Source organism: Marmota flaviventris, chromosome 4, assembly GCF_047511675.1.
Source record: "Marmota flaviventris isolate mMarFla1 chromosome 4, mMarFla1.hap1, whole genome shotgun sequence".
NCBI lineage: Eukaryota > Metazoa > Chordata > Mammalia > Rodentia > Sciuridae > Marmota > Marmota flaviventris.
Window position 1 is genome coordinate 60,265,090 of NC_092501.1, and position 12,227 is coordinate 60,277,316.

General features: G+C 32.3%; 1 protein-coding gene across 1 annotated transcript in view; it reads left to right on the top strand.

Annotated features, from left to right (window-relative positions):
- The window catches only part of Rtkn2 (rhotekin 2), a 67,506-nt gene that overhangs the window by 34,604 nt on the left and 20,675 nt on the right, over positions 1-12,227 (top strand). The window contains exons 6-7 of the mRNA XM_027931151.1: positions 373-570; positions 10,031-10,125. Coding sequence (XP_027786952.1) covers positions 373-570; positions 10,031-10,125 — 293 coding nt within the window. The remainder of the gene's footprint in view (positions 1-372; positions 571-10,030; positions 10,126-12,227) is intronic.

Below are 12,227 nucleotides of genomic sequence, written 5' to 3' on the forward strand. Positions count from 1 at the left end.
GAGCAGATTTTGTTTTTGGGGAACAGTCATATCAAGAAGTTATACATGTAATTTAAATACCTTAAAAACAGCGGTATTAAAGGCCTGAAAAGGACAAATAGCAGTGGAACAGAATGACCATAGCATTTTATTCTTTTAAAGTAATATGCCTTTATACATTTGTTTTACTGAGTTAAGTTTGTCTTACTTTAGAAGCTGATAGCTCTGAAAGTTGTAGTGACATGCTTAGACCATTTAGATACTAAATAAACAGGAAGATTCTGTCTCATTACATTGTAAATGCTGTTTTTGAATGTTATGGAAACATCAAAGGACGTTGTAATTTTATTTTCTACTGAATTAAATTTCTAACATGAATGCCTTTGTTTATAGTAATGAAGCAGGACCAGACTTTCAGATAAAGGTGGAAATGTATAGTTGCTGTACAGAAGAATCTTCCATAACCAATACACCAAAAAAGCTAGCTAAGAAACTTAAGACATCTATAAGTAAAGCTACAGGAAAGAAAATAAATTCAGTGCTTCAGGAAGAGAATCATGAAACATGTTTGTTCTTCAATTCTACTACTGTGTAAGTTTTCTAATACAGTTTTTATGGTAACATAATATACATTTGTGATATTTCAAAGTATAATATATGGAGTATGTGTTTACGTTTTGAATGGAAAAGCATCCTGAAGCAGAAACAAAACTTAGTTGTCTGACATTTACCCAGCTGAGTTAAGTGTAGTATTTTCCTTTGAAGGTAGGAAGTCATTGACACAGTATTTTAATAGTTTGGAATTCCAATATCTACCAGAAAGATGAAATGTTTTTCTTGAGAAGGGATTGTGTGTCTGTCCATTTTTTGCTACATTTAAGTCTACTAATTGGATTTCTGTATGTATAGCCTGATTTATTCTCACAGACCTTAAATTTTTTTATCACATTTTAATAAACTTACATTATCACTACTACATGGAATGAAATAAAAAATATCTTTAATATAACTAATATCTAGCCTATATTCAAATTGTACCATTCTTAAAATGCCCTCTTGTGATTTGTTTGTTCAAATCAGAATCCAAACAGGTTTCTGGGTGAGGTGGTGCATGCTTGTAATTCCAGTGGCTTGGGAGGCCTAAGAAGGAGGATTGCAGGTTCAAAGCTAGCCTCAGCTGCTTAGGGAGACAGTCAGCAACTTAATGTGACCCTGTCTCAAAATGAAAAAACACTGGAGATGTGGCTCAGTAGTTAAGTGCCCCTAGTACCAAAAAAAAAAAAAAAAAAAAAAAAAACAACAACAAAGAATCCAAACAGGTCTATAATATTACATTAAAAATATAAATATTGCAATTCTCTCTTTTTTTCTAGTCATTATTTTTTGAAGAAACCAGGTCTTGTAGGATTTTCTGTGGTTTGAATCTATCTGATTGTACCTTTTTTTTAAAACATTTTTTTCTGGCCCGTGTATTTCCTATAACCTCATAGTTAGATCTCCAGCGCTGATTAGATTCAAATTCTTTTAGGGTAATAATACTTCATATCATTAGGTATATTTCCTACTGTCTCCCAATCCTTGTTCCACTTTTGGGTCCAGGTGTTGCCACCCTGATCCATACATTATAAAGTTCCCTATCAGTCTTTTTTCTAATGCTTTTTACAGCTATTACTGATAACTCATTACTTCATTAGGGATTATAATTAGGTGACTTCCTAAATTTGTCCTGTACTTTTTTCCTAAACTGGCATTCTTGACTGTTCCCTTATAAATTCTCTGGATACAACTACAATAAAACTTAGAGGGAAAACTACTTGATTCTTAACATGTACCCAGTTTTAAAATAAGTTGATATCCTAGGAACCATGGAAGTAAATACTGTTGTTTTATTTGAACTCTGACTTTCTATTCTTTTGTGTTTCATTCTGTTATAGTTCTTCTTCTTCTCTTTGATGCCCAAATTGTTCCATCTTTGATCAGTGGGAAACCTTCAAGATGATTCCTGCATCCTTCTGATACTACCTTATCATTGATAGCTTCTTCTCTCCCTGCCATCATAGAATGTTCACTGTTTGTCTTGTGTTTTTCTATACAGACTTGGAATCACCATTTCTCCATGGAGCATTGATTTCTTTCAGATATCTTCTTCAAACATTGTGTTTGGGTTTTTTCCTCAAATAGTTTTATATTTATGTTTTATTGGGAAACCATTGATTAGGCTGCATTTCTAGAATTTCTTTACATGTCTAATATAATCGACTTTTCAGCATGTCCGTAGTTTTACTGTAATAACAAAAAATGAAGTATTTTAGGTATAGATCCTGGAAGCATCAGTCATCCAAATGTAATTAAATAACTCATGTCAGATGTATTACATGTGAAATGTGTGTTGGCACTCTAGCATAATGACTTTCCATCAATTTTGATTGAGGCTTATGCTAACATATATTTTATATCTTAACTGAATGCAATTATGTAAACAGATTTCATAAGGCAATCCTTGACCTTTATGATTTATAATATAATTATTAGGTATCTGTTCTATTTTAGTTGTTTTTGGGTTTTTTTTAGTTTTTTAAGGTATCTGTGGATCATTAAGTTGATTTTATTATTCATGAATAGGGCTCATTCAACAGTCAAAAAAACAATCAAAGAAAATGTGAGTCTTTCCAATAAAAATGTCATTTCAGAGGGGTCAGAGGACCTTTAATTTTCATCCTTGAGATCTAAGACTATCTCAAACACTATTCTACATTAAGATTGTGTCAAGGATTTGCTGGAAGGTACTTTAACTCAACCAGAAGGTAATGGAACTATTTTTTTTTTTTTTGATGATGATTAAATAATTCTATGTTCAGGTTGAAACATAGGTTTTAGAACTGAAAGAGACCTTAGAGATAATTACTTAGTTCAATAGTCTAAAAAATGTTTAAGCAGCAGAATTTCTTATTTAAGAAATAGCAGGACCAGTAGTGTCTCTTATTCAGCTATACTATATCTTGGGCATATTATGTTTCTCTCTGGGTCTCAGTTTGCTTAAATGAAAGTTAAAGATGCTTAGATAGAGCCATTTCTCTTTTAAAAAGTTTCTTAGGGACATTCCCAGGGTTAATACTCCCTTCAAAGAATGCAAAATAACAAATAGAGTCTTCAAACAATTAAAAACTTTGTTGTTGGACAGCGAATACTCAATTTCTTATTCTGTCACTTATTACTTATCATTTATTACTTGACCCAGTGCAAATTAATATACTCTGCTTTTTTAATCCTCTGTAAAATGAGAATAATAATAATAACACCAATATCATCTCACTCCATAGGATTGTTGAGGTTCAGAAAGATAATTTGTGGACATGATCAAATAAGCATTTAATACATGTAGCTCTTGCCATTTATTGTTACTATTTTTATTGTTGTTTAACCAGTGTTTTCTAAGCCCTCTCTTAAATGTGTGCTGAAACATTGCCATTTGGAAACTTGACATAGGATTATAAAATGTAGAGACTTTTTTAAAATTTAAAGTCATGTTAATAATTTCCTAGCTAAATATTTTCTAAATTATATTAGAACCTATATTTAGCTAAGTATATTCTAAATTATATTAGAACCTATATTTAACCTGTATTTCTCTTTGAAGCCTAGAGGTAGTTGGAGGAATAACATTATTTTGTCTTAAATTCTTTTTCATAGGGATAGGCATGTATTTCTATAAGTGTTCGCTCTGCTAGTCACATTTGTCATTCTACTTGGTTTGTCCCAGAATTCAAATACTAATTTTCTTTATGAACATTTCTCATGCAACTTTGCCATTTGCTTATTTTGTCCCATTATAGTTGGTCAAAAGATACAATAATACCTTGTATATCACTTCACCATATTATGTGCTCCTAATACCAGCATTCTCTTCTCTTCTGGTGAATCCAGAGTATACTAGGTTATACAAGGACTATTTTTTTTTAAAGAGCTTGGTCAGCCAACGTTTTATTTCATAAGCCAACATCTTAATGTTCTTTTTTTTTATTAGCTACACATGGCAGTACAATGATCTTGACAATTCATACATTTGAATCAAATGGGGTATAATTTCTAATTTTTCTGATTGTACAGGTTGCAGAATCACATTGGTTATACAGTCACCTATATACATACAGCAATAATAATGTCTATTTTATTCTGCTGCCCTTCCTATCCCCCTTTCCCTCCCCTCCCCTATTTTTACCTGATACTTCCTTAACTGTCCACTTTAGCACCGTGACAGGAGTTTTGAGAATAACATTAGTAATCAAAATGCATAAAATGATTAATTTTTTTGCTCTAGAGGTGTGATCTAGTTCACTCTGAAGACTTCTGTAGATTCTAATTTTAAACCAAAATGAACACATATAAAACAATGTATATCTTTCCTGGTAATATGACATGTGACCAAATATAGCTATTTTTCTTGATAAAAGGGCATTATTTCAGACTACAGTTTAAAATAGTTGTTTTTCACATCACCCCCCTCATGTTATAATTGTTGGCCCATTCAATTAAAAATGTAGCTGATTAAACTTTTGGGAACTCAATATTAGGGTTGGCTAAAAGGAATGAGTGTAATGTTTTAGAAAGAAAATGTTATCCTGACAAGAATGTTTTAAAAGTGAAGTCATTGTTGGTTTTGGAAGCAATGGCATTGTAATTAGTCATGGTTTAAAAATGAAGTAACTTGAAATATCATCATAAAGTATTGTTGGATCTGAAAGAAGACAGTGAACATTTTTGGTAATTTTTAGTATGCTCCCTGATGTGATTCATTTATTCATTTTATTTATGGAATTTAGCTTACTGAAATTCCTTTAATTCAACTTTGCCATTTCCTCTAATAGCTAAATTATCTATTTCATGTTCCTTTAACTATTTAGTACATTATTCTCACCTGAATAATCATATACCTTTTAAAATATAATTTTGTGAAAACTGGTAAAATCAAGTGTGATATTTTACTGTACAAAAAGTTGTATTAAAATATTTAAAAATAAGGCACAATATTACATTTTAAATTACACAGGAGTTACAAAACAATTATCCTAATCCTTGTCTGGATATATAGATTATTTATGTTTTAGGAGCAAGATTATTAAATATTTGAGGTTGTGAAAGATAATGCAGTTTTTAAATATGAGTAAAGACTTATTTACTTCTGCATATAATTGTTTAATCATTTAGAAATGATTATTCTGCAATTATGTCAGTTGGTACATTGTATTCAGAGGTTAACTCGAGGCCCTTACACTCAAAATTCTTGGAGTAAAATGTCACTATGTACTATATATTTAGTTTAGTTTTGTTTTTTGTTTGTTTGTTTTTGGTGGTGTTGGGCATCACACCCTGGGCGTTGTGCATGCTACACAAGTACTATACCACTGAGTCGCATTAACAGCCCTTGTATTTGTTTTAATTGAAAAGGTTTTTTAAAGGATTAATGAAGCATGAAAGTAGTATGGTATAGTAGGGCCTTCTTGTTAGCTACAGGCAAGTTAGTTAAATTCTCTGAACTTCATTTTTTCCATTTGAAAATATAGGCTGAAATATCTGCCCTACCTACCCAAGGTAATTGTTTTGAATATTAAAAAAGATATTAGTTGTCAAAGTGCCTTAAATTTAATATATGTAGATGTAGTATTATAGTACTTTGCATGTAATTGATTCTTAGGGATGGTTTTAATTGTAGTATCATTTAACCACATTAGTTATTTTAATTAGAAAAGTGATATAAATTTGAGAAATAGAATCAAGAAGAGAAAAAATGTTCCTTATATTCAACCACTTAAATTAAAACCTTCTGAAATTTTGAGGTGGTATTTTCCTCCCAGGTTTTTAAATGCCTAGCTTTGGGAGATATTTAGACATTGCTAATTATACTGTTTTCTCCAAAGTTATTCTAGAGTCTTTAATCATTTTAATGGCCATATTATCTGTTTGTTGGTTATATCTTAATTTTACCATTCTTAGGAGGATGTCAGTAACTTTTTTGTATAGTTCTTTTCACCTGTAGCATTCATGGGAAATAGAGGTTAATGTCTTGCATATTTATGTTAAAGTAGTTGAGGAAGAAAATTCCCAGTCACAATCATCACTTAAGGCCTGAGAAACAATTTAAACATGTAATTTGGTCATTACATAACTTTAGCCTATTCTGCCACACAAATTGTTCCCTAAACATGCCACTTCTACAGTGTTCCAAGTTCAGATGCACAGTTTATAAGTTTTCTTCCAGTGCACACTAATAGCAATATTTTATATTCTACTGTGTATTGAAATTACTATTCTTAAAATGAAGACTACTCAAGTGTTTTTGGTGATCAATGAGAATAAATTACAGTGTCACTCTTAAAATTTCTTTGTATACTTGTAGACACCCTGTTTAGTAACTTGATCTCTTAGTTTCATGACCTTCTTGCCTCCATTGGTCCTGTCCTTTTCAGCATCTATCCCATGATTGTTTCCTTGGTCTTGTCATTACTAATAATTACATGCTCTCTAAAATCTTTATACTAGGTTTTTCAGTCTTTACCACATCTTCCAGGTTCTTTCATTCAGTATTCTTGCTCCAGCTTAGTTTAGACTTCAAGATTTACTATTTTATTCTTTCCCAGCATATCTTTCCTTTTGTCATACGTACCGTACCTTAGAAGGACTTCAACCTTGGTTACATTCTCCTTAGCATCTTTGCAGTGTACCTACACTTATGAGGTATAAATGAAGAAGCTGGAGAAAAACAGTCATTCTGCTTTGTTCACTCTAGATAGATGGTTCTCAGTATATGACTGAACAGTTCTACTAGGTTTTCATATCTCCCACTTTACCTCTTTTTATGTTATTTCACATAATTTCTGTCTTTGCTAACTTTAGATATCCCCTTTTTATGCCTCATTCACACCTGATGACTTTGTTTCATATATCAGGGATATTTCTGAAGTAATCAGAAAACAACTCAAATTCCCTCCATCCACCTGCATCTGTGTCTGTTTTGTTTCCTTCCTTGTGAACTGCCTTTGTATCTAGGCCCATCTGCTTGTGAACTAGATTCCATCCTCTCCCTTAGTCAGAGCTGGCTCCCCTTTCTCCTATATTATTAGCTTTTCTTCTATGGCATCATTCCCACACACATAAACACCTCCCATTCCATAGCTGTCCTTTATAGGAAAGAGCTTTTTATATTTCTATCTCCACTTCCTCTCTTCCCATTCTCTTTCAGACTGTTTCAATGATTTCTATTGTGATACTTTCATCCTATCTTGCAGAAATTGCTACTCTTGTCAAGGTCAACAGTTATCTGTATGTGACCACATCTGATGATCAATTATTGGTGTTCTTCTTCCTGGACCTTCAGACTAATAACAAAATTAATCATTCTCCATAAAATAGTTTTTTCTTCGCCTTCTAGGATACTGATTTCTTGTTTTTTTTCTTCTACCACGGTGACTGTTCCTTTCCTCTCGCCTCTTGCTTTTCGGCTTAATCTGAGATGATGGAGTATTTGGCCATTGGACTTCACAGGACTCTATAACTTTGATTAAATTTCATCTACATACTGGTAATTCCCAAATTTATATATCCAATACTTTTTCCTCCACTGTCACCAGGCTGTACCCTAACTGTTTACCCAATAATAAATCTAGATATTTGAAGCAATTAAACTTGCTTGTCCAAAATTAAATTCTTACTTTCCATATCTGTTCCTCTCTTTCTTCCTCATTCTAGTAAATAACTGTTTTAGCCTTCCATCCTGTGACAAAATGCCTAAGAAATGTGTCTGTAAGGCAGAAAAGTTTATTTTGGCTCGCAGTTTTAGAGGATTCAATTGATGGTGGATTGTGGTGAGGCAGAACATCGTAGAAGGTATGGCAATGAAAAGCTGCTCCACTTCATGGTGGCTAGGAAGCAGAAAGAAAGAGAAAAAGTAGCCAGGGACAAGATAGACCTTTCTAGGTCACAACCACCAGTAGCCTACTGCTCTAACTAGGCCCTACCTCCTACGGTTTCTACCACCTCCCAGTAGTCCATTCACAGGTGACCCATCAATTGGATAATCCATTGATGTAGTTAGAACCCTCATGATCCAGTCACTTCACACAAGCCCACCTCCAAATATTGCTGCATTGGGTACTAAGTCTTCAATACATGAGCCTTTAGGGGACATTCCAGATCCAAACCATAACAACAACAGTTCCACTTTTCTAATTGTTTGGACTTAGACTCAGAAATGTTCTTGATTCTTTTCCTTTCTTCCACAATTAATGTTCCCATTGAGTCAACATTGAGAATTTATCAAGAACATTACCACTTCCTACCACTGTATCACTACCATCCAATTCTAGCCTTGCCTGGCCAGTTGGAAGAGCTTTCTAGTTGAAGTCTTTGTTTTCACTTTTGGCCCCTGTAGTCTGTTCTCAACACAAAAGTCAGAGTAATCGTTTAATTATGGTACAAAGCAGACTATAACACATTCTTCTGATCAAAACTCACCATTTGGTTTATATCTCACACAGAATAAAATCCATAAAACTCATGTGATTATTAATAGACAGGTTTTTATATAATAGCTCTTCCATTGTAATTGCTGGTCTTAATTACACTAATTCTTTCTCCACAGTTTCATCTAATAATTCCTCAACTTTGATAGACTCATTGTATAGATAGTAGACAAAAATAAAAGCTATTTTTGAATAGCTCTGTAGAGCATTCAAAGTGGCCCACATTAAGTGTGAGACTAATACCTCTCTTAGTTCTAGCAGTAGTGGAGATTTGTTGATACTTAGTGAACTTTTCCAGGAGTCTACAATGTAAGTCTGACATTATACTGATTGTTAAATGTGACTTGAAATTTACTCATGCATTGTTTTGTTTAAAATGTCAAGTTGAGATTTGGAGACAGAAACATAAATTTTCCTATATAAATTTTTACCTAAAACATTGTGTATTGAGAGATATTTCTAGTCTTTAGTAATGATTGTACATGAAAAACCAAGAGACATTCTCCCGGTGGGGAACATTCTATGGGCTGGGTCTTTGTTTATTTAAAAAAAAATACATGCATACATTGTGTGGCTATTAATTTTATGCTTATTTTGTTATAAAGATTTCATTAAAGATTTAGTAAGAGACAAAGGAGGTTTATGAAATGTATCACCTGGCACAATTAAAATTCCCATCAGACATCAGTCTCTTAAAGTTTATTCACATTTTTTTCTTTGTTTCTCTTCTCTTTTAATATACTCTTTCATGTTTGGGTATTTTACTGTTTTAGTCAATAAAAACCAAGAAAAGTCACAAATGAATTTAAATTAGTACAGAAAATAAAGTTGTTATTCAAAAAAAATTATCTTCTTATCACCACAAAATGCCAGGATATGAAATTTGTCACCAAAATTCCTAGATGTTTTGGCAAGAATGCTCTTTTAGCTTAAGTAGCATAGAAGTGGCTATAGTGCTAAAAATGGAATTAGTAATAAAGTCATCCATTCTCCCATACTATAGATAGGAATTCCAAATCTTTGAAGTCATGTTTGAACTAGAAGGAGATTCATTTTGTAAAAGATAAAACAAAGCTGGGCATTAGTTAAAGGGGTAAGTACAGATTTTAATCAGGATATGCTATTGCAATTGAGAGAAAGAATTCAGCAAGAATTGTGCCCCACTTTAATTTGTGTAGAGGTGACCAGGCATTATAAAATGGAGAATGAGGAAACAGGGAGAGTCAGAGTCAGTAATGTGCAAAGGTTCCAGTTTCTCTGCATCCTAGCCAACATTCCTTACTTTCTGCATCTGTTGTTGTGTTTACTAATTGCCATCATAACGGGTATGATGTGATGTCTTATTGTGGTTTGATTTGTATTCAAAGGACTGTTGATGTTGAATATGGCTTTTTGGTGTTTTCATCTTTGGAGAAATGTCTGTTTAAGTCCTTTGCCCATTTTTTAAATCAGGTTGTTATTTTGTTAATTTATAAGTATATTACATAATAGAGAACATAAAATTACTTATAATATGTCTTCTTTCTCACCACTAGTGGTGCAAAGTATAATTTGCTAGCTCATACCACCCTAACCTTGGAAAGTGCTGATGATAGCTTCAAGACTCACAATCTATCTATTAATGGAAATGGTGAGTACATTATATATTTTTATTTACTACATATAGTATGTCGATATATATGTGGTGACATTGATTATTTCTAATTTTAATGTTCTGATTTGGATGTTGGCTTAAGTAATATGGGCATGAGTGATTCTCTAGGTTCTTTTAAATGTATCTTTCCCTTTCCCAAATAGGAAGTGTTTTTCTTTCTTTATGCTGAGATTTGCTTTTAAGATTTAGTGAGAGGTTGTCTGAGTCCTTATCTTTGACTTGAAGTTGATGACTTCACTACTTTTTTAGCTGAACTTTAAAGACCTGTCTCATATTTAGGTTTGAAATCAAGCCAAACTCCACTTTATTTTTGGTTTCTTTTATTGATTATTGAGAATTATTTTTTACCTCTGTGAAAGTATTGTTTCATTTATTAATCTCTTTGCCTCTGTTTATCCGAAGTTTCACTGTGATATAATTAAGAGTAAAGCTTATTTTATTTACTCTGCTTCAGGCTTCTTTAGCTGTGGATGTGGTTTGGCAGTGAGATTGCCCTAGTTATGAAATTAGGAAAAGCATCTATTATGTGCCAGGCATATAATAGATGTCATGTATGCATTATCTTATTTTCATATCAAACCCCCTACTTAAGGTAAGTGGTATTTTTTTAATGAGAAATTAATACTTAGACATATAAATAGCTAGCCTTAGATGCCATATTTCTTGTCAGAAGTATGGAAGAACTGTGGCTCTATACTGTCTTCCACAGGGGTCCCCAACACTGAGAAACCCAGATTAGAAGTAATAGGTGATTGCAGAGTTTGGGCAAGCAGGCTGTGGAGCAAGGAATTCTATATTCACTTTTCAGGAAATGCAGGCAGGAAGGAATTATTTTCCTTTACATCACATAAAATATCAACTTATTTACAGAGAAACACATTATTACATGTGGTATTTGGTTCTATTTATATTATTGATTGCACTAAGTTTACATTCTGGTCTGAAAATCAGATCATTTGTTATTCTGTTTCTTTAGGAAGTATATTCTAACTTAAAAACAACTGGCTTATAAGTATTTAGAGCATAATTCATTCATAAATCTGTGATTCCCTATATAAAAATTTTCTGATATTACTACTCAGATACATGCCTTTATGGAATTCTTATTGCATTTCCTGCCTATATTAAGAAATTGTGACTCATTTATTTATTTGTGTCTGCATGTTTGAATCATCTATGTATTATGTTTATACATTTATTTCTCCCAGGTCAAGCCCTTTATTTCTAAAAGTTAGCAGCTTTAACAAGGTATTAATTAAAAAAGATTTGAATAGTCCCAGAAAATTTATTGTGTGCTATTCCATAGTAGAATGTTGGGTAGGTAAGTTATTGAAAACTTTTTTTGTTTTACTTTTTGTTCTGTGTTATGGCTGTTCTTTTTCCTTTAACCAAATAAAACACCTTGGCTACCCTGCATTTATGTATTAAATAATTCTATATTTACCAAAACCAATTTTTTTCAGAGTTACTAAGACTTTTTATGTAAATAATAATTATAGCTTATGGTAGCCATTTTATAGGTACTGCCCATAAGAGTGCAGTGAAAACTTCAAAAGTCATTTATGTGTGGATCAGTGTGCACTAAGAGCCATGGGTAGTCCACTAACAGTTGGATTTTTATTTGTACCTGATGCACAGAAAAAATTACTCAGTACTTTCCTTCTATACAAAGGATATATACTTGCTTACACACTAAAATACACTATAGCAAATTGCTTACATGATGCTAAGTTACCCCTGAGAATGTTAATAGGTTAACAACTATCATGTCATTCCACTATGTCACCGCAACTACCAACTCAGAAAACTAAAACATTACTACCATCTAATTATTCAAGTTTTGCTTGTTGTTTCAATAGTGTTCTTTATACTTAAAAAAAAAAAAAAACAGTGCAGAATTACACATTAAATTTAATTATCATACTTCTTTAGTTTCTTTCAGTCTGGACCACTTCCTAAGTCTTTTACTGACTTTTATGACTTCGATATTTTTCAGTATTATAGTTGGTTATTTTGTAAAAGTTTCTCATTTTAGGTTTATATGGATTAAGATTCAGAATATGTATCTTTGACAATGA